This window comes from Mesoplodon bidens, assembly GCF_964165515.1.
Source record: "Mesoplodon bidens genome assembly, chromosome: 19".
Taxonomy (NCBI): Eukaryota; Metazoa; Chordata; class Mammalia; order Artiodactyla; family Ziphiidae; genus Mesoplodon; species Mesoplodon bidens.
This window is the reverse complement of record NC_138179.1, coordinates 28,929,957-28,952,230: the sequence shown is the minus strand read 5'-3', so window position 1 is coordinate 28,952,230 and position 22,274 is coordinate 28,929,957. Positions and strand designations below refer to the sequence as shown.

At 60.0% G+C, this 22,274-nt stretch overlaps 1 protein-coding gene across 2 annotated transcripts; it reads right to left on the bottom strand.

Annotated features, from left to right (window-relative positions):
* Positions 1-877: 877 nt before the first annotated feature.
* On the bottom strand, positions 878-11,233 carry B9D1 (B9 domain containing 1). Of its 2 annotated transcripts, XM_081219678.1 has the most exons (7): positions 11,109-11,230; positions 9,420-9,488; positions 7,873-7,984; positions 4,130-4,226; positions 3,271-3,333; positions 1,332-1,399; positions 878-1,116 (listed from the first exon to the last, which is right to left on the bottom strand). In XM_081219678.1, exons 1-7 carry the CDS (start codon positions 11,169-11,171, stop codon positions 974-976), a joined length of 615 nt encoding a protein of 204 aa, XP_081075804.1. In that variant the 5' UTR covers positions 11,172-11,230; the 3' UTR covers positions 878-973. The 2 variants fall into 2 exon arrangements, with proteins under 2 accessions (XP_081075804.1, XP_081075805.1); XM_081219679.1 differs by lacking the exon at positions 9,420-9,488 and having other exon boundaries at positions 11,109-11,233.
* Positions 11,234-22,274: the final 11,041 nt, after the last annotated feature.

Genomic DNA, 22,274 nt, shown 5'->3' with positions numbered 1-22,274 from the left:
CGGTTCACAAGGCCACCGACCCGGTCTCGGTGCCTGTGTGAGCCTGAGCGTAGGGGAAGGAGGGGGCTGGGGGCTGCCGTGGGCACAGGCCAAGATCATTACAAGGGAGAGGGAGGGGGCTAAGGAAGAGGCCATGTCTCGGGAAGGGCTGTCCATGCGGTTGGTGACGTGCCGGGGCCGCTGGACGAGCAGACAGCGGTGGAGTCTGTGGTGGACATGGTGTGGTCTGTCGGCCGGGGCGTCAAGGGAGCTGGGACAGGGATGCGAGATGCTTCTGCAGAGCAGAGGGGCCAGAGGGGGAGGGACAGTTCCACCTAAAGAGGGTCAGGGTGCTGGGGACTGGCGGACGGTTCCAGAGTGCGCAGTGAGCTGGGGGCCCTGAGTTTATGGGGGAACTGGTACAAAGCAGGTCTCCGTGACAGCCGGGCAGTGGGTGGTGGCTAAGGTGGGCTCTTTCAGGCTGCGGGGCTCCCCTCAAATCCTGCTGAGGGGAGGACCCTAAGCGAGCCCGGTGTTCTGGCCAGAGGGCTCCCCAGAAGCTGCCAGTGGGGGTCAGGCAGCCCAGGGGGGGCCGAGGGCAGGCGGGGCTCTCCCGCCGTGGCGCTGCTCACCTTGGGGAGGCTTGCAGCCCATCCTCTGGGCTGCCGCGGGCCTCTCCATCCAAGGGAGGTTCTGCCCAGCTCGCCTGTTTGGTGGACAAGCGTGTCGAGGTGTGAGGGCTGCCCAGCCGTGAGCCCGGGATCAGGCCGAGCCAAGCTGCTGGCTTCTGTCCTGGTGCAGCTTCCGCCCCGGGCTGTGCCCACCGAGGCCCGTGCCGGCCCCCGGGCCCTGCTCCCAGGGCAGTTGCTGCGGGGAGAGGAGCTGCCCCAGCCTGGGCTCTGTGAAAAGGTGACACTTTATTACACAAACACTGGCCACCCCCGACGCACGTCAGGCAGGTGGGTCGCTGGGCCGTCCCAAGGAGCCGATGCCTTCACTGGGGGAGGCCCTGGGGCGTGCTGGGCCCTGAGACCCCCTGTGTGTCCGGAGGCCCGGTGTCATAGCCCAGCTTCCTCATGTCCTTGGTCACCACGTTGAAGAGGAGAGTGACGAAGCCCTGGGAGCGGACGCGGGTCACTGAGGACAGAAGGGCAGCGTTAGCTGGGCCCGCACCCCTCACCGGGAGAAGGGGCTGCGGTGGGGACAGGGGACGGACAGACGGACGTGGCAACCCCTCCAGGCTGGGCCCTGCCCCCGTATCTGTGTGCTGGCGGGTCCCTGGCATCCAGCCATCTGACTGCGGGGGCCCCACCTGGTCCCACCTGCCCGGGGGATGGGGGGTCAAGTTTTACCTTCCCGGCCTTCCCCCTGAGCCACCACCTTGGGGTCTGTGTACTCGGGCCGCCGTCCCATGAACCAGCTGGGAAGACAGGAGACTTGGCTGAGCAAGGGCCCGCCTGGGGTCCCGCGGGAACTAGGCGTGGGCTGTCCCCTCCAGCCCTTCCCCACACCACCCTCCTCCTAGGCCGGACGCCAGGCCTTCCCATCAAGTCCTCCACAGCTGGGATTCACTGCGGATGAAAGCGGAGGGAGACCTGGGGCTGGGAGGGTGCACAGCCTGAACCCAGACAAATCCCAGAAAGATGACAGTAGCCGAGGTGGGGAAGGGGGGTGCCCTGGGACAGTGTGATCCCCCATCCTCCTGGGGAAGGAGGGCCCCAACCCAGAGCCCAACAACCAGCCTTGGGGTGGGCAGAGGGGCCAGATCTGGGCTCTCCACTGTCCTCTTAACAGAGCAGGATCCAGGATGTCACTTCCGTTTCTGAGCACCGGTGTTCTCACCTTAATGGGGACATGATAATGGCCCCTACCCCATGGGGCTCCAGCCATAAAGCATTAACATCTTGATGTCTGAGCCTCCCACCCAGGCAGAGGGTTCTCCGCACCTCAGAGCAGGCCACGGACACGCAGTGAGCCAGCGAGGGGCTCGGCGGGCAGGGGGCACGGAGAGGGCAGGGGGGCAGGAGGGGCGTGGGAGGGGGCATGTGGGGCACAGGGGGTCAGGGAGGGAAGCCTCGCCACCTCCCTGCACCTCGGTTTCCCCATCGGAGGAGCAGGGCTACGCGGCACCTGCCCCCAGGCTGCGCTGAGGACCAGCCCGGGAAGCAGCCCCCAAGGGCCGGCTCCACCCCGCCAGCCTGGACGCTGCTGCAGGGGCCCTGCGGGCGCCTTGAGGTGGAGATGTGCCTGAGTCGCTCGTGCAGCGGTGTCTCAGGGAACCCTTTCTGCCGTGTGAAGAGCAGATTGGAGGCTCTGCATGATGGCCCCAAAGAGACTAGGTCCCACTGTGAGAAAGTTAATTTCTGTGGTTTTAAGCCAAGTCCGTGGTAACTGGTTGCGGCGGCCACAGGAAGCGGCCGCAGGGAAGCAGGCAGCCAGCAGGCCAAGGAAGGACGCCGGAGGCGGAGGCCCAGCAGAGGGGACGAGAGAAGGGGCTGCTGGAACACGGACCCCTCATCTGGGACGACTGTCCATCCAGCTGCCTTCCCCCATTTCCGTAACCCAAGCACACACGGCCCGGCCCAGGCAAGAGCCCCTCTGAAGGGCGGGAGACAGCCCCCTGCTACTGCCCGGTGGGCGGTGAGGGCTTTCCCAGCGAGGACCCCCTTCCCCAGGGAGACCTCACAAGGGGGCCCGCAGCCCTCCCTCGGAGCTGTGCGGCGTGGAGCAGTGTGGACACTGGGGTGGTGGTGTCGCCTCCAGCCGACGCTGGCCCTTCCCATTACAGTGGCTTCTGGAGGGCTCCCAAGGGCAGCAGGTGCCTCAGAGCCCAGGAAGCGTCCTCCCCCGAGCAGGGTGCCGGCCAGGGGGCCCAGGTGGTGCTACACGTTCCCCTCGGCCTGGCCCACCACCAGGGAGCTGAGCTGACCCAACCCGAGTCGGTCAGCCAGGCCCAGCCAGCCCTCCAGCTCCTACTTGGATGAGGGAAGGGGCCAGAAGCCTCAGGTTTGGTCTCCCTGCAGGCCCGTGTGCGGGCCCCGCCGGCTGCCCCACCAAGGTCACCACCTCCCCGAGACCATGCTGCTCCCTGCGCCCCGAGACCATGCTGCTCCCTGCGCCCCGAGCCCCGCCGGCCCCGCCCTCCGCTCTAGTCCCTGCTCAGCTGTCACCTCCTGGCAGAGGGCCCTCGTGTGAAGGCGTCCAGCACGACATGGCACAGGGGACATGACAGCCCTCCACCCAACCACTGAGCCCAGGAGTGGCTGGGGGACGGATGTGCAGGAGACTCACCTGGTAAACTTTTGCAGTTTAGACACAGATTCTGGGACAAACATGGGGATGGTCTTTTTGTGCCTGAAACAAATATTTTCATAGACAGCTGTGCTGAGTCACGGAAAAGTGGCAGAGCCTTCTGAGCCTCCAGCGAGAGACGGCAGTGCCAAGTCAGAGCCGGAGCCCCGCCCCCAGGGCTGAGTCCTCTGAGAGCCTTGTTTCTTTTGAAGGGTCGGGAGGATGCTGAGGGCTACAAACACCAACCCTGGCTCAACTGTGCCCCTCACAGGGCCCTTGTCCTTCTCCAAATATCCAAACGCGCTGCCATCCTCCAGGAAGCCCCTGACAGTCCCCTGGACCGCACCCAGCTGTGGTCCCCCGTCCCCCGTCCCCTTGCACCCTGCACGTCCCGTCTCAACACCCCTCAGAAGTTTGCCTGCTGGGCCTCCTCCCTCCACCTGCTCTGGTGGAGTCCTCGCCCCTTAGGGTCGGCTGACCCTGGCCACCCACACCGTGCCTATACCCTGTCGCCGTGCTTGACAAGAGAGAGCGGCGTCTCCGTCTGTGCCCACTACTCGGGGGGCCGCCGAGGGCAGGGTCCCGTGGACACACGTGTCTGACACATCTGTGTCCTCAAGCCAGCAGCGGGGGAATGAGTGTCTGAACTCCGACCCCAGCTGCCCCGAACTCTGGCTGGACCCGCCCCTCTCGATGCCCCAGGACACCCCTCCCGGGTGTGGGCCACACCCCCGCCCCGGGGACCCCGTATGCACTCCCCGCCTCAAGGTGAAGCGTGCCCCGGGGAGAGCCTCCAGAGGGTGCCCGGGTCCCGGGCCAGCGTGGCCCGGCAAGGGACCAGGTCGGAGGGAGGACCTACCGTCCGGGTGAGAAGGGCACGTGCACCGCCCCGTAGCCTCGGACCACGTCGTTCCCGAATACATCCGGCCCGTATACGCTAAGCACGATCTGCGGCCCTGGCGAAGGACAAGGCTGGGGTCAGCCCGTGGGCGAGCTCAGGGGAGGGGCAGGGCGGAGAGCGGGGCAGCGGGCCCGGGGCCCCCAGGTGTGGGCCTGCAGGGAGGTTGGGGGGCAGGGCCTGCTGGCTAGGCCCCGTGCTGCCCCCATCCTACCACTGGACAGGCCCAGGGGGTGCATGGGGACCCGGCTGTGACAGGGGGGGCTGCTCCCGGGGGTGTCTGCGTGTGGCTCAGGGAGGCCCCACGCCCCCTTCCTCTTGGGTGCTGCCAGTTCCCACTGCTCCCTGTTGGCAGCTCCATTGGGATACATCCTCGGGGGGCGGGGAGGCCCAGAGCCGGCCTGCCCAGCTTGGACCCGCGGCCACCGGACAGGCCCGTTTCCTCGTCCTCCAGACGCCCGGGCTCGGGCCTGACGCAGAGGAAGTGCTCCCCGGTGCTCGGGGACGTCTCTTCCCTCCCCGTCACCGCCTCGAAGGTCATCTCTCCTTTTCCGTAAGGTTTCACCGCCAAAGAATGCATCCCATATGTGGTCCTTTGGTTCTGCCCATGTTGTGAACTTTGTATAAGTGGTATGGTACGTAGATTCCTGCATCCAGCTTCTTGGATTCAGTGTTTATGAGACGCATCCAAACCGAGTCACGTCTCCAGGGCAGGAGAACTCGGTCCTGTCTGGCGCCCATGGACGCCCGGGCTGTCTCTCCTTCTTGGGACAGCACGACCTCTCGTCACACGCGCACCCGTGTCTGCCCAGGGCCGCACATTCACTCGAGCTGCTTCCCTGGGGGCACTGCACCCACACGCCCACCTCTTTCCCGTTCCCGATCAGCTCGGCACCGCACCAGAGCTTGGCGTCCTCAAACTTCCTAACTGGGCTGTTCTGGTCCAGAATCATGGCCGCTCACTTTAGCTTTAATTTGCATTTTCCTAATTGTAATTGTTCTTCCTAAAATAAAGTTGAGACCTCGTCCTGTTTCTTGGTCACTCAGACGTCCTCTTTTGTGCGGTGCCTTGCTCAAGCCTCTTGCCCAGTTTTCAAATGGATGGTCTTTTCCTCACTGATTTGTAGTGTGTGTGTGGATTCCATGGCTTGGTTTTTCACCCTTAATGATGTCTTTGGATGAACAGAAGCCCTAAATTTTAACAGTGGAACCCGCGGATCTGCTCCTGTGAGGAGTCCTCACCCTGATGCCACGGTTCCCGCCTCCGTGGAATCTTCCTGAAGCTGTATCATCGTGCTGTTCATACTTCCGTGCGTGTATCCATCTGGGATGGACCTTGTGTGCCTGATACAAAGCAGGGATCAGGCTGCACTTTTCTTCCTGCTTGTATCCAACTGCCCCAGGACCACTTCTCAAGACCCCCTTCCCCTCCTGCTCTGCCCCTTTGTCATGAATCAACTGCACATGTTCAGTTCTGCCCTGGGCTCCCTACAGATCTGTCTGTCCTGGTGCCAAAACTGCTCTTGTGATTGTGCTTTATAATAGCAGCTTGATATCTGGTAGAACAGGTTATATTTGATATTACCGTAAAGAATTTATTTTTAAAATATCAATTTCTACTTTTTATACAGAATAGAAAACACATTCTATTTATTTTTATACAGAAAGCAACTGATTTTTAAAATAAATTTATTTACTTATTTATTTATTTTTGGCTGCGTTGGGTCTTCGTTGTTGCACGCGGGCTTCTCTTGTTGTGGAGCACGGGTTCTAGGCATGTGGGCTTCAGTGCAGTGAGCGGGGGCTACTCTTCGTTGCGGTGTGTGGGCTTCTCATTGTGGTGGCTTCTCTTGCTGTGGAGCATGGGCTCTAGGCTCGCAGGCTTACAGCAGTTGTGGCACGCGGGCTCAGTCGTTGTGGCTCGTCGGCTCTAGAGCGCGCGCTCAGTAGTTATGGTGCACGGGCTTAGCTGCTCCACGGCATGTGGGATCTTCTCGGACCGGGGATCGAACCTGTGTGCCCCGCGTTGGCAGGCGGATTCTTAACCACTGCGCCACCAGGGAAGCCCGCAACTGATTTTTGTATACTGATCTTATATTTGGCAGTCATGCCCCCTTATTAATAATTTACTGTAGGTTATTTTGGAAATGCTACATAATCATGTCACCTGTGAATAAGGACAGGTGACATGATTCTAATTCTTATACCTTTGAATTGTACAATGTTGGTGGTCATAACAAGCATCCTGATCTGAGAGAGAAATCTTTCAACATCCCACTAAAATCAGTGATGTCTGCTCTGAGTTTTTGTGGATAGCCTTTATCAGATTAAGGAAGTTTCCCTCTACTCCTGGTTTGCTACAGGTTTGTCATGAATGCGTGTTTAATTTTATCACATCTTCTTCATCGATGGGGATGATGGCGACTTTCTTTTTAACGTAGTGAGTCTCACTGGTTGACTTTAGATGTTGCACAAACTCCTTATTTCTGGATTAAACCCTCCTTGCTCACGACAGATCACCCTCTGGTGTCCTGTGAGGCGCAGTTTGTGGATGTGTGGCACCACGGCCAGGGCGGGCTGTTCTCGGGGCTCTGAGGTGGCAGGACCTTCCTGGTTCCTGGGTCCCCAGCCCAGAGCGGCCGACACGTCTCGATCAGCATCTCGATCACCTCTGCTGGAATGAGCAAATACTCCCAGGGGAGCTGTGGCTGGGGGTGTCTCTGCAGCTCTGCTTTTTTCCTGGGTCTTGGCCTCCTAAAGTGCCACTACTTTGCTACCTATCTGACGCCTTCAAGTAGTTTGTTTTCTGGTTTTGCTTTTTAATATTTTATTCACCTTTCCTAGCTGTCCTCAGCAGGAGGAGATTGGTCCTTTATCTAGTGCCCTGTTCCAGGAAGCCTATGGAAGTTTCTCATGGATGATGACAACAGGATGGCAGTCCCCGCCCAGGAGGACAGCCAGGCAGCCTCTGCTCCAGACCCTCTGCGCCCTGTAAGCCTGACTCCCCCCAAATGCAGCTTAAGGCCTGGACCGTGAGATCAGATGGACCTGAAATCAAATCCATGCTCAGCTACTCAAGGTAAAGCTGAAGGCAAATGATGTCACTTTTTTGAGTCTCAGTTTCCTAGAAGTGGAGAAGAATCTACCTACCGGATAGGGTTACAAAGCCTGGCCAAGCCCACATAGGGAGGGTATTCACGGCCCCTGTGGAGCGAACCCCAGGCTTTGCACACAGTTGGCGCTTATTAAGTGAGAGTGACTGGTAACTGCCAGGTAAGGGAGAAAGCAAACACTGCAAACACTGCAGGCAAGGAGGGCTTTGGGAAGGTCAGAGGTAGGATGAGGGCCAGGTCCCCAGGGCAGAGAGAAGGGCAGCGGCAGAGAGGAGCAGGGTGCTCGGGTCTGGCAGAAGCACAGCTGTGACAAACAGGGGAGAGCTGTCAGGGCAGGCCTCCTGGCCAGACTGCTGAGCCAGGCTCTGCCCTTTGCAGGCAGGCGCCACCCAAGGCTTCAGGCTGGGCCTCACCGGCTCCGTCAGAACCTCAGAAAGGTCAAGTGCACACAGATGAGCAGGAAGGGGGCGGGGAGGAGGGGGAAACAGCCAGGTGGCTGAGAGCACGTGACAAGGCTGGTCGAGGGCTCAGGGGACGGGCAGGCAAGGTCCGTGTGTGGACACGGGGGCAGGACGAGGCCCGTGGACTCACAGCCGTAGGGGTTGGTGCTCTTAAAGGTGACGTCGATGGGGAAGTTCCACACTAGCACACGCCGCGCATCCTGGCTCTTGGATGTGATCTGTGAGATGCCCTCCTCCAGCCCCTGCGAGGACGACAGTGACGGCCAGTGTCCCAGTTCCAGGCTACCACGCCCCTCCCCTCCCTGGGCAGCAGCTGGGAGAGCTGTTTCCTTCACTATCTTCTGCCAAACAAAGGGACCTGAGACGTAATGGAGGGGCCCCCAGGTCTTTGAGGGTTTTCATCCTTGAGGGCCTGGAACCTCGAGGCCCCAGCCCTCCCCCGGTGCCCGAGCTCCACCTGCGCCTCAGCCTCACTGAGGGGACGGTGTTGCCCTCTCCCGTCACCATTGGCACGCATGTGCGTGTCACTTTCTTGGTCACAAAGCAACAAACCCCTTGGCCCTACGCCCCCCCACCCTTTGTTCCCAGCCAAGCTTCTTAAAAGACATGTCCACACTCACCAGCTCTAATTCCTTCTCACTTTGCATCCCTGAACCCACCCCAGTCTGACCTCTGGCCCCCACTCTACCAAAGTGTTTCTGTCAAGTCACCAGTGGCTCGGCTGGCTGTGCTGTACGGTCCCTTCTGTGTCCCCATTTCACTGGCCCCCCGCCTCCCAGGTCAAACATGCCAGGCACACCCCCCGCCTCAGGGCCTTTGCACACTCCACACCTTCTGCCTGCCTAGTTCTTTCCACAGCCTTCCACGCGGCTTGTCCCCTCGCCTCCTTCAGCTCTGTGCTCAGCTACCGTCTCCATGAGGCCTTTTCTGGCCTCTCATCCCTCCCCTTCTTGCCTCTGCCTTCCCCCAGCGTGTCACCAGCCAACAGCCTGGAGTGTTTACTACCCCGTGTCTGTCTCCCCCTCAAGAAAGTGCACCCAGCAAGACTGGAGTTTGACTGGCTTTGTTCACCACTGTGTCCCCGTCACCAAGAGACTCGGCAGTTATCGCTTAGTGGGCGCCTGGAGGACGAGCACTATGGTCTCAGCTGCACAGAGGAGGGACCAGGCTCAGAGTGGCTGTGAGGGTCGCCCCAGTGCCCTGCAGGCAGTAACGTGGTGCGGGCTGAAGAGGCGTCATCGTCCCTCTCCTGGTGGAGACAGACCATTCCTCAGGGACTCCTGGAAGGAGGGTTCCAGAGTCTCCCCACAGGCTGAGGAGACCGGCAGAGCAGTGAAAGGACCAGCCCAGAGTGTCTGCAGCTTGGCCGCCTCCAGGCCGGCTCTCTGGGGTCTGCCCACCCGCGCTGCCCAAACATCCCTACTTGCTGCTACGCACCAGCTCCCAGGACAGGGCACGCGAGCGAGCGTGGCCTCGGGGGTGGGTCAGAGAGCATCGCGGCGCTGCATTCTCTGCCCCGGCTTCACCAGGAACAAACTTGCATGCGGGTCCCCCCTGAACTCAGTGTCCACCTCTCAACTGGTTCTGAACTGGGAGGGGAAAGGGTGTGATGGAGCCTTCAGACACCCGCCCAGTCACGAAGGCCGAGAGTCTGGGAGGCCAAAGGGCCCAGCTTACCGCCGTGGGGGCCCAGTCCTGGCCATACACGAAACAGTACTTGCAGTAGAGATCGTCATACTCAGGAAACTGTGGAAATAAGTACACACAGCTTCTGCTCACAGGGAATCACGCTGAGACTGACTGCTGGCCAGGCAGGTGCGGCCACCAGTAACTCCGAACATGAGGCACCTGGTGAGGGGGGGCGGGGGCTAAGAGACAGCAGGGTGTGTGGACGTGGCGTTCAGCGGAGGGTCTGGGGCCCAACATGTGGGCGAGTCCAGGGCCGCTACAGCCCCTGGGCCTTTGCTCAGGCTCTGCCTTCTGTATGACATACCCTTCCCATTCCTTCACCTGGAGTTTTCCTGCTCACCCTTCAAAACTGATCCTTCAGGGAGCCTGCCCTAACTTCCGGGCCGTCTTGGGGCCACTCCCGCAGCCCCTGGTGCTTCCCTTCATCACAGCACTGACTGTTTATTTCTCTCAACCCCATTAGACTGTGAATAAGGGACAGGTGTGCGAGCTTTCTGTGTCCCCAGCACCCGGCACAGGGGCAGGCACAGGAGCAGCTCTAAGGAAATGGTACTGAAGTGAAAGGTCTGAGAAGGCAGGGTGCTATTAGGACACAGAGCAGCATATGCTTGGCCTGCTAGAGGAGGGGCCCCGAGCAGAGGGGGAGGAAAAGTGGGGATGAGGTGGCTGCTGAGAGCACAGACACATGGGACCCAGCCCAGCTGAGGCCCCTGATGGGACAGCAGAAGAGGGGAAGCGGGTCTTGGGCACTGGGTCAAGGGGGAAGTGGACAGAGTGGGAGACCGGGGCAGCGTCCCTGATGAAACAGGAAGGCGGGAGGTGCCCACCAAGAGTCAGGCCCCAGCAGAGCTTTACCTAAACCATCTCAGTTAGTCCTCACAATATACTCATAATAGTTTAAAAACAGCCTGGAAGGGCAAGTCCAGCAAAGCTCTGACATCAGACCAGGTTTCAAATTCCAGTTCTGCTACTGCTTTTGGGCAAGTTTTCCCATCTGTAAAATGAGGGTGCCAGTAATACCTACTTCACAGGTTGTTGTGAGGATTGACTGAGCGGGGCTGGGCATGGAGTCTGGCATATACTATGTCTTTTTTTTTTTTTTTTTTTTTAGTTTCTTCTTTATAACAAAGTGAATCAGTCATACATATACATCTGTTCCCATATCCCTTCCCTCTTGAGTCTCCCTCCCTCCCACCCTCCCTATCCCACCCCTCCAGGCGGTCACAAAGCACCGAGCTGATCTATGTCTTATACACAGAAATAACAAACGGTTCTTAGGACGTGCTGGGGACTGGAGGGTAGCGTCCCCTTCCGTCCAACAGACACCGCCCCGCCCCCCCACCCCCCGGCCGGAGCAGCCGCCACCATCGCTGCATCAGATCAAACAGATCACCTCCCTTCCAACCCGCGCCCGAGAGCCTGAGAGTCGCGGGCGCGGGGATCGCTGCGCACGGACCCGCGCGGGTCACGTGGAGTGGAGGCCCCTGCCCGTGACTCCACGCGGGCTCGGCCGACTGTGGCCTCGGCCTCGCTCAACCCCCCAGGCCTGTTTCCACACCGCACATGGGGCGGAGGGTTCGCGAGACCTCGCGCCAAGCCTCTCACACGCTGGTTCCCTCCCGCGAGGCTCGGCCCTGGGGGGACGGGTGCGGCCCCGCGGGGTCCACGGCCGCTCACCTGGGCGCTCTCCACCTGCCCGTTGACCATGAGCAGGAAGACGCTGGGACCCGCGGCCGCCATAGCAGGGCTGCGCGGTTGCTGGGAGGAGCCGGGTTGCCCTGGAGACGGATGGCGTGGCGCGAGGGACAAGTTTCTTGGAAGCGGGAGCTTCGGGAAAGCGAGCGCATGCGTGCGGCGGCGCGCAGGCGTAGTCGGGGCGGTGCGGCGGGAGGCGGGGCTTCCCGGGGACAGTCGGCGCGAAATCCGCGGCTAGTTTGTGACTGGTGGTGCGGGACCCAGCACATCCCTGGTTCCGGTTACCCCACGGGAAGTGTGTGTCCACTCAGACCCGGCCCCGCCAGGCCCGTGGGAGGTCCTGAGCCGGAAGCGACGACCACCGCGCGTGGGGCTCAAGAGCGAGGCCCCCGACAGTCGGGGTCCGGCCCCGGTTCCGAGAGTCCGCGTGGGACCAGCAGCTACCTGCATGGGGTCAACGGATGCTCCCTCGGGCCTTCTGAGACCCTCGCCTCCCAAAAGTTTATTAGACAAACCTGGGAGGGACCTGGAGAATCCTTAAACCCGCGCCGGCGCTCCTCCGCGTGGGGCGGGAAGCAGGCTGCGGAGGGGCCGCCCGAGCACCCCTAGTCGCTGAGGGGCGAGCCCGAGCGCGGCCCCGCCAGGACTCTGGCCTCAGGACGTCACTGCCTGGCCGCCGGAGTGGGTCGTCCGCCTGCTCTCAGCTCTCAGCACTGTTCGCATTTGCACATTTATTACTGTCACAGCTCCGGCCAATGCTCGCCTCTCCCGACCCCCAGACGCCGTGAGCACAGGGGCCGCGCCCACCCCGTGTCACGGTCGCCTGGCACAAGTGAGCACTGGTGGCAGCCTGTGGAGTGGATGAATAATTGAGTACGTCTCCGTTGCACAAAAGAGGAGGCATATTCAGAGGCGAGGTGACTGGGACACAGTCACAGCAGCTGGTAAGGAGTTGAGCCGGGATTCAAACCCAGGACTCGGCGGGCTCGCGACCCTCACTGCTTCATTGCCTGGTCCTGGCCCAGCGCCAAGGGTGCCTCTTGGCCGGGGTGTCAAAGGTGGCGTTGGAGACCTTATCCCAGATCCAGAAAATGAAGGGATGGACAGGTGTGAAGACTTCAGGGAGGCTGAGCACCCAGCAGGGCCCCCAGGTCATCACGCCCTGCAGTAGCCAGCTGCCAGCTTGGGAGCAGACCAGGGGGGGTCCCACGGGACACCTGTGAGGGAGAGGGAAGGAGGGGTCACAGCCAGCCCGGGCCCACCGACCGTCCCCCCACCCGCCTCAGGTGAGCAAAGATACTTGACAGGGGAGGGGGCTTGGGCAGCCAGTGTTCACACCTCTGACAAGAGAGGCTGAGGCTCGGGAGGCCGGGTGGGTGGGCCGGGGGCTCAGGTGGGAGTTGGCCATATCCCGTCCCCCACCACTCACACCCTCCCAGTTACAATGCATCTTCACAGATGCTACCACTCTCGCCCAGCTCTTTCCTCTTTGTGTCTCAGTATTACACAAAGGACAGTTTTCAACAAAATGCTTGCTATTATCAAATAACCAGGGGCTCCCTGTAACTGCAGACCTGGCCATGTCCAAGGCTGCCCCACGTCCGCATAGAACCTAAAGGGGGAGTCTCCCCAGGGGGCGGGGTCTCTGGGATGGCCATCAGGGTGCAGATCAGTGGTCCCCCCGGGAGTGTGGGAGGTGACCAGTCCTAGTGGCCTTAGGAGGGACCGTGGGGACGGGTGGGGCACCTCTCAGGGCCTGTGCAGGGCCAGGCTGGAACCCACACCACCAGGTGGGGTGGGCTGGCGTGGGGTCTGGCCCACTGGGCGCCCTTGGGCAGGCTGGCCTTTGGGTCAGGACCGTCAGACTGGAGGCGGAAGGCCTCTCGGCAGGTGCTGGTGTGCAGCAGCCTCAGCGGGATGCTGCACAGCTCTGGGGGCGGGATATAGGGGTCTGCGAGGTGGGGCGGGAGGGGACCCTCAGCAGGTTGGCACCAGTCCGGCCACAAAACTTCCTGCCCTCCTGGACATCCAGTTCTCCCCGTCCTCTCTTAGTGGACCCCCAAGTCCCACTCAGTGCAGCTCCGTCATGTCATCCGTTGGACTCTCACAGTCTCCCCGGGGCCACACCCACTGAAACTAGGGACACACTGTGGCCCAAGGGAGGGGGCGAGGAGAGTGCCCAGGGCTGCCCTCCAGGCTGGGTGGGTCTGGAAGCTGACCCGGGCATAGCAGGCACCAGTGCCACCCTCTGCCCCGAGGTCCATGTCCACGTGCCAGCCAGCAGCTGGCCAGAGCTGGGCTGTGCTCGGGGCTCAGGGACTCTGGGCATTTCCGGCTGTGCAGGGCCCCAGCTCCATCCCAGCTGTCTGCCTGGCCCACCCTCAGCCATCTCAGGCGTCCGCTCCCATCCTTACCGAAGACAGGCTCAAACCCCTGCACCCAACAGGGCTGCCCCTGGAAGCCAGAGGGACAGGCTGAACAGCACTGCTGAGAGGTGGTGGGCTTGCCAGCTGGGCCAGGACCAGGCCCCCAGATCTGGAGGCCCTGGGCCCTCCTGGGGACAGGAGCAGCTCCTCCACGCTGGACTTGCTCTCACAAGTGTCCAGCGCCAGTCAGTCTGGGCCCAGGGTCACGCTGAAGTGGGACTGGGGCAGCTGTGGAAAGCGGGGGGTGAAGAGGCTGGGCGCCCCCTCCTGGGGCCCCTCTCCATCACCCTCCCTGGCCGCTGCACCCACCTGCCAAAGCAGTTGGCACCTGTGAGTACCCACTCTTGGGAGATGAGGGCCCCCTCGCAGAGGTACCGGCTGTCCAGAAAGATGCTGGCCTGCCAAGGCCACGTGGCTGGGCCCTCCCTGTTGCGGGCGTTTGCCGGCCTGGGCCCTGCACCCTGGGGGATGAGCCGTCACAGCTGAGCTCTGGGTCCCAGAGTGCTGACGTCTGCTCTCTGTCCCCCACTGATCGTGACCTCCTCTCCCCATCCCTTGATCCCTTGATCACAATCTACCCCGGGGGAGGTTTCCTCCCTTTTCCTGCCCAGAAACTCATTATAGGTGTGTGCCCAGCTCTGTTTGCATTTCTCTTAAGACAGGGTTAGCTGGCTACTGACTAAGGCAGTTGGGCTCCTGGCACCCTGCCCTGTTAGCTTGGTTCCACCCTCGCGCAGGCCCCCCTGCCACCTGTCACCATCTCTGTCCTGCACAGCTTCCCGTTACTTGAATACAAGTCTGGACTGCCAGTCTTAGGAGAGCCTTGACTCTTGGCCCTCGAGGGGTGGGTGTCCCCCCTGCCCGCAGCTCCCTGTCAGCCCAGGACATTAAACCTCTGCAGCAGCCCCTCCCCACCACCGCCCTGAGGCCCAGGTCGGGGCAAAGAGGAGCTGGCCTGGGGAAGAGGACGTGGCGGGGCAGGGCCTGCCCCGGGGTGTGCTGCTGACAACCCTTGGCCCCTGCGGCGTGGGGATCCCCTAGCCCTGCCCTGCCCCCGTCTCAGGTGAGAAGCAGAGGCCAGCGGCGCCGCCAGCACCCACGGTCATCCTCCCCCTCCACCACCGTACACCCCACGGAGCTCTGCGGCACCCACGTCATAGCAACTCCGTGAGAGCGTGCTGCTCCTCCTCCAGGGGGGAGGCCGGGCTTCCCAGGGCCGCGGGGAGTAGCGGCAGGGCTGCCATCTGAACCGGGGTCCCTTCCTCTCACAGCCCTCGTAGGTCTTCCTTCCCAGCCCACCTCACAGCTCTCAGTGGAGGGCACCTGTCAGCTCCGTGCAGAAGGGGGCACAGGCCAGGCCCACAGCTGAATGTCACCGGGGACCAAGTCCAGGTCCTCTGTGGCCTGTCGGGTCCCTCTGGCCCCCCCGCCGCTGCCTGCCTCCCCCACCCCTCAGCCTTGTGGTACTGGATGCCCGCACACATACACCACCTTCTTTCTTTATTTATTTTTCTATAAATTTATTTATATTTGGCTGTGTTGGGTCTGCTTTGCTGTGCGCGGGCTTTCTCTAGTTGCAGCGAGCGGGGGCTACTCTTGGTTGCGGTGTACGGCCTTCTCATTGAGGTGGCTTCTCTTGTTGCGGAGCACGGGCTCTAGGTGCGCAAGCTTCAGTAGTTGCGGCACGTGGGCTCAGTAGTTGTGGCTCACGGGCTCTAGAGCTTAGGCTCAGTAGTTGTGGCTCGCAGGCTCTAGAGCGCAGGCTCAGTAGTTGTGGCTCGCAGGCTCTAGAGCGCAGGCTCAGTAGTTGTGGCTCGCAGGCTCTAGAGCACAGGCTCAGTAGTTGTGGCTCGCAGGCTCTAGAGTGCAGGCTCAGTAGTTGAGGCACACGGGCTTAGTTGCTCCGCGGCATGTGGGATATTCCCAGACCAGGGCTCGAACCCGCGTCCCCTGCATTAGCAGGCGAATTCCTAACCACTGCGCCACCAGGGAAGTCCCCAACTTCTTTAAAGTTGCAAGTGCCTCCTTTGTATTGAGGTAGAATTCACAGAACTTCAAACCAACCCCTTTTAAGGGCATAATTCAGTGTATCACAGCGTCTTTGCACGTGCTGTTCCTTCCACCCTTTCCGCCTGACCTTCCTGTTGAACTTAGAGCTCCAGATGACCATCCTGTCCTCCAGACAAGCCCTCGTTGGGCAGGGGCATTCTCCACCATGGAGGGGCTGTGGCCTGAACGGGTCTCCTGGACCACACTCAAACTCCCCGAGCGCCCACTCAGTAAGCGCTTGTCGAATGACTGTGTCAGTGAGTGAACAAGTGAGCAGAGGACTTCGGCGGGTGCTGGCGCTGGGACCTTGTGGGCCAGGGCTGAGCCCTCAGGTTCCAGCCAGAGGGAGGCTCTAGAGTCGGGCAGGAAGGGACCCCAGCTTCTAGCAGCACAACAGAATCACCCGGTCTGGGTCAGGGCAGCTGCCCAAGGCAGGATTCCTCTGTCTCCAGCCTGTCCCCAACTTGCAGTGTGGTCCCGGGCAGGTCATTGCCCCTCTCCGGGGCCCAGTGTCTCACTAGGAAGATGAGGGCATGGCCTGGACTGTCCTTTTCCCACTGAGTCACTTGAAGGGCTGGGGGAATCCCTGACCTCTCCAAATCAGCCCCAGGAGCGGGCTTGCTCCCTTTACCCTGAAGTTCAAGGGGGAAGTGCCAGGGGCAGCTTCTTCCAAGGGTTAACCAGCAGGGGGAGCTGGGTTCCAATCTAAGCTCTGCCCCTCGCTAGCTGTGTGACCTTGGGCTGATGGCTCAACTTCTCTGGGTCTCAGCTTACAGGAAACTGGGGATCATAAGACCTCGACCTCACAGGGCTCAGCAAATGGGAGCAATGGTCTCCACGGTGAAGGCGGTAATGCAGTCGGAGTCCAGCTTGCTTGGAGACAGGCAAGTTGAATTGTTGGCCAAATTCTGGAAAGTACTGTAGGTCTTTCAAAACCGTTCATTTTCAATCCATTGGATATAAACTCAATGTCAGCCAAAGCCAGGCAGATAAGTGAAGCTTGCCAGGAGTTTACATGTTGGGCACATGGCATGACAGGCTGCGTGTGACAGAAAAGCCAATTAGGGCGTAAATACATAAGGCTCGTTTGTCTCAAACATCAAGACAGCCCAGAACTGACGCAGGGGATGGTAAAAGAGGCTCCCTAGGAAGAGTAACAGCTAAGAGCTAGGAGCATTTAGAATGACATCATTTTTAAATGGATTGAAGTCCCCAAGGGTGAGAAAGGGACAACGGAAGGATGATTTTTTTTAAAAATGTCCCAGATGAGACAGAGCCACATGAGTGTCTCCACGTGGCTGTCGAGAAGTGGAGATGGCATTGTTAACGTCACTTCCTCAGTGTTCTACTTGATGAAAATGGGTGATTTTTTTAAAATGCTGTTGCTGAGTGAGTTATGCTTTTACATCATGTGTAGCTGAGTGTAAGGACTTGTGATCGTTCTGGGATGTTTCTAATAACTACAAAATGTCTTCCCCTCTGAGAAATAGTGGGGTGGATGCGGGTTCCTGAATTTTAGGGGCTGTAGGCTGCAAAGTGCTTTCCCATCCATTGAGCCACTATGGTCCCCACAGTAGTTCAGGAGGTGGAAGTTAAATGCTCCCTCACAGGGGACAAAACCACGAGGCTCAGAGATGGAGAGAGCCTCACCAAGGCTGAGGGAGGCTCAAGAGCGGCAGTGGAGCTGGGCTGGAATCTGTCTATGTCCAGGCGGCTCCTGTGGGGGGGGTGTGGCCAGGAGGGGGTCGGGGCAGAAAGAAGGAACACCTCTGATGGGACGCTGGGGGCGGATTGAATTGCTCCAACCAAGCATCAAAATGAGCACCAAGGGCTTCCCTGGTGGCGCAGTGGTTGAGAGTCCACCTGCTGATGCAGCGGACGCAGGTTCGTGCCCCGGTCTGGGAAGATCCCACATGCCGCGGAGCGGCTGGGCCCATGAGCCATGGCCTCTGGGCCTGTGCATCCGGAGCCTGTGCTCCGTGGCGGGAGAGGCCACAGCAGTGAGAGGCCCGCGTACCGCAAAAAGAAAAAAAAAAAATGAGCACCAAGGTCATGGGGACCAAGCTCGCTGAGCCAAGAGTTATCGCTCGCTCAACAGGTATTTATTGAGCACCTACTGTGTACCAGGCCCTGGGCTAGGTGCTTGGAGTAAAGTGGAAGACAAGACAGGCACAGCCCTTGCCCTAATGCACTTGACTTTCTGGTGGGGACACAAGTAAGCGTGTTTGTGATAATTTGGGACAGTGGTAAGTGCTATGAAGAAAAAAATAAAGCAGAGAAAAGGGCTGGAGAGTGATGGGGGAGGTTTATGGTAGATGGTAGATGCACAAGGAAGCATCTCTGAGCAAAGTCCCGAAAGAAGCCTGCACAGATGTGGAGTAGGCATTTCCACAGCATAGTGAGAGCACAGTAAGTGCACAGGCCCTGGGCAAAATGTGCTTGAACAGAGAGGCGGACTGGCGCCTGCTTGCACGGCCTCGTGCTGACACACCAGAGACACCTGTGCAACTCTGCCCCCAGTGATGTGCTGGGGGCTTGAAATCAGCCACAGAAATTGGCAAATGCTAAAATTAGGGCTTTCAGTGCTTTACGTTTTATTGACTTTTTTTTTTTCAGAGAGCACTTTCCCAGCACAGCGCTGGGGTAGGAGAAGGGTTGAGAGTGCCCCGGGCCCGGATCACTCAGGGCCTCAGAGTCCTGGAGGGTTTCGAGCCGAGGGGGGATGTGAAGCAACTGGTGTTTTAACTGGGCTCTCTGGCCACCATGTGGGGCTGAGACTTGGGACCAGGGAAGCTGGGAGGCCGGTGCTGCCAGATTTAGCAAATGAAAATACTGGACATCCACAACTAAAGAACCATTCACTGTGTATCTGAAATTCAAACACAGCTGGGCATCCTGTGTTTCATCTGCAGCCCACCCATAGGTGCCAGGCCAGAGGAGGTGGAAGGCCACAGCTGCTTCTGAGAGGTTCGCCAAGGGCCATTCCTTCCTCCTGCGGTGATACTGACCACTCCCTCCCCGCCAGCCCACACCCCAGCCATCCCTGGGCCTGCACACACCTGTCAGCTGTTTCCGCGGGGCTTTTCCAGCAGATCTGAGAGAGGAAATCAGGCAGATGAATGCAGGGGATGACCTCATAGGAACCAGACAGCTGGGGCTGCTGCCACGCCCTGCACTCGTCCTCAGGGCAGCTGGTCCCTTCAAGACGGCCACCTCCTCCATCTGCCCCCCACTCTCCATGAGCAGGGCCTTATCCCAGGAGATGGGGACGTTGGGACCTATCTGTGTTTTTCGAAAGATCACCCTGGCTGCTGTGCAGGGAATTGGTTACAGGAGTGAGAGGAGACCAAGAGGACAGTGACTCGGAGATGACAGCAAGTGTCCTGGCAAGAAATGATGGCGGCTGGGACCAGGCAGTTAGCAGTGAAAACGGTGCTTTTCCTACCCTGTCGCCCCTACTCAGGCTGCTCCAGCTGCAGCTTCCTCGCTGATTCTCAAACAGGCCAGGCACACCCTACCTCAGGGCCTTTGCACTTGCTGTTCCTTCTGCCCAGAATGCTGTTCCCGCTGCCCGATCTCCACAGGGCTCGTTCCCTCTCTCCCTTCAAGTCCTTGCTCCAATGTCACCATCTCCACTGGGCTTCCCTGACCATCCATGTAAAATCACCACCTCCTCCCACCGTCAGCACTTCTCAAGTCCACACCTGGGGCCTGTCACCTGAGAAGCTGTGTAATTGAGTGGCTTTGTTGCTCTCTCCCAGCCCAAATCCACATTCCTCGGGGGGGAGATTAGCACCTGTCGTGTTCACTGCCAAATCCCCAGCACCCAGGATACTCTCTGGCACAGAGTAGGTGCTCAGTGAGGTGGGGTGAGTGACTGAAGTTTTGGACTCGGGGCTGCTGTGCAAGTGGTCGATCAGCGTGAGGGTGAGATGGGGGGCCTGGGTGGGGTGTTGGTGAGCGTGGTAGTGGTCACAGGTCCTGGGGGCTTTTGGGGCGTCCCCTGGAGACGTTTGGGGAGCACAAGGTGTTGGATGGGCGCTCAGGGGAGGGAGGGAGGGCCAGGCTGGAGCAGGGTTGACAGTGCTCAGTGCAGAGCTTGGGGAGGAGTTCTGGTTGAGGAGAGGGTCCCGGGCCAAGCCACCAGGAGGAGGGGCCAGGAGAGGCATGAGCGGTGAGGGTGGCATCTTGGTGACAGTCATCCCCGCTCACGGAGGACAGAGAACAGACCTGGCTCCACCCTCACATCCAGGCAGGCCCAGCGCAGGCCTCGGGAATGCTCGGGGAGGGGCAAGGTCGTCCAGCGTTTGCCCAGCCACTGGGCCCTCGGGACCACAAGGACGGCACCCTGACAGCGCAGCCACAGGTGCTGGGACAGAGCGTGGACCCGCCCCCAGGGTCCTGGTCGGCCTGGGTGTGCAGGTGGTGGAAGCAGGGCGGAGGAGAGGGTGCTGAGAAGCCACAAGTGGCCCAAGGCACAGCCACCGGGCCCTGAGGTCAGCCCACCCACGCAGGCTTCCTGCTGTCTCCTCCAGGCACCCACAGGCTGGCCTTGGGGAGTATCCCCCGCCTCGGGGGACTAAGCCGCAGCACCAACCCCTGCCCGGCTCCGAGTCCTGTGGGCAGGTCTGCCCTGCCCCCCGGCCACCGGCCTTGCCGCTGGGCCCCCGCAGCAGCCCCCTCCTTGCCCATCCTGGCTCCCCTCACGGCAGCCCCCCAGGCTCAGCTCTCCCAAGGGGTGGCACGTTCAGGCAGAATTCAGGCAGAAACGTTCCCTCCTCTTTTCCCTACAACCTGTGGGGATGGAGCCGGCCTGGCTGCTCTGGGCGCTGAGGCAGAACAGGCCCAGCATGCGCCCGGAGGGAGTGTACGTCCCAGTAGTGTGTGTGTCCCTGTGTGCCCGCGTGTGCAAATCTGTGCATACGTGAACGCTGTTGCGTGTGCGTCCGTGTGTGAATGTGTGTGCACAGTGGTGCCCCGTATTCTGTGCGTCCTGGGTGGGCATGAGCGTGTCTGTGATCCGGCAACCTAAGTGGACCGCGTGTACACGTGAGCACTGTGCTGTGACTGTGCCAGCGTGTGTGTGTCACAGTGTGACGGTGTGGCCCGGAGGGTTGGGCAGCACTGGAGGAGATGGCAGGGGCAGCTGAAGCTGCCGCCCAGCACCTGCCTCACACCCACCCCTTCCCCTGCACTTCCTCTGGCGGCAGAGGGGTGCACATGAGTGGGGCACATCTCATTCCTACTGGCATCCATCCGTCCTTCCTTAAAGCCCAGGTTTCCTTTGGGAAAATGGCCGTCGGCCGCTCGCCCTTCCAGAGGTGGACAGGTGACTCAGGTCTGGCCAATCAGCATGCTTCCTCCCACGCCCCCCACTAGCCTGTCCAATGAGAGGCCACCCCGAACCTTTGCTGAGACTATCGACAAAGGGGGGATGGTCCCTGGAGGTTGTTGGAAGGAGTCCGCCATCCGGGGCTTCCCGATACCCCCAACATGACGAGGGTTAAGGCTCTGCAGCCCAGGAGGTCCTCTGGGGCTGGGATCAGAGACGGGGCTCACCAGGTGCTTGGACCTAGCTGAACGGCCTCACCCGCATCCACCACGCAGCTCAGGGGTCCGGATCTTGGTGACATCCCCATTGTCTCCCCAGAAGCTCTGACACAACCCACGCTTCCTGCTCTCACCTCCCTCCACATCCGTCTTCAGGGATACACTGCCACTGCTTGGTCCAGAGCCCCGTCAGGGCTGTCACCTGGACGGCATAATAATCTCCTTTTCTCCAGCCTCTTCTCAAGTATGCCTTCCACACCATTTGCCAGAAATATTTCTCAGGAAGGCAGTTCTGAAGGGCGTCCTACTCAAACCTCTCCGGAGGCTCCCGGTGGCCTAAATCGTGAACTTGGATGTGCATGTGGCCAGGCAGGAGGCAGGGCCAGGAGGGCTGAGCAGTGGTCTGTGTCACGGGACCCTCTTCATTCCCACAGCTTAGTTGCTGCTTCTCCTCCTCCCTGCTCCCTCCCCTCCCCCTCCCCCTCCCCCTTCTTCTTTTGGAGACATGTCTCCTGGGCCTCTTTCATTTCCCTGCTTTTACTAAGGTGTTTCTACGCTGGTACAAGCACATGATGAATGGCATGTGACAGTCGGCCTGTGCTGGGGATGCAGTCGGGGAGTGGTGGGGACTGGTGAGCAGGAGAGCCCCCATTTCAATGGCGAGGCTACCGCTCTGTTACAGTCCACTAACGCTTTATGGAAATGCAGCTTCAACGCTGACAGATCTTCCAACTTTCCAAAAGAAACCAGAAACCGGGATTTTTAGGGGACGTCTCCCATTGTCAACATAGGCAAACAACTCCAAGCTTTTAAAAAGCACCGTGTGACTCCTTCTCTCACACTGCTGGTGGGAGCCTAAAGTGATATAATCTGTAAGGACAGGGATTTGACACCGTTAAAGTCACAAGTGCAGCGCTCTTCAACTTGGCACACACCCGCTTCTGGGTGGCTTAGACTCACAGCGCACGAAACGATGTGTTCAAGATACTTTAGCACTACATCGTTTGCAATAGCAAAAAGTGTCCACTTATAGGATCTTGGTTAAATAGATTATATCTGTAAAGTGGTACTATGCAGCTGTAAAAAAGAATGAGATGGGAATTTCCTAGCGGTCCAGTGGTTA

Bases quoted from the DNA above. Each gene is read 5' to 3' on its own strand.
- B9D1 (XM_081219678.1), bottom strand. From the start codon at position 11,171: ATGGCGGCCGCGGGTCCCAGCGTCTTCCTGCTCATGGTCAACGGGCAG. The intron at 9,489-11,108 runs GTGAGCGGCCGT...TTATTTCCACAG, and splicing joins GGCAGGTGGAGAGCGCCCAG to TTTCCTGAGTATGACGATCT. The intron at 7,985-9,419 runs GTAAGCTGGGCC...TCGTCCTCGCAG, and splicing joins AGGACTGGGCCCCCACGGCG to GGGCTGGAGGAGGGCATCTC.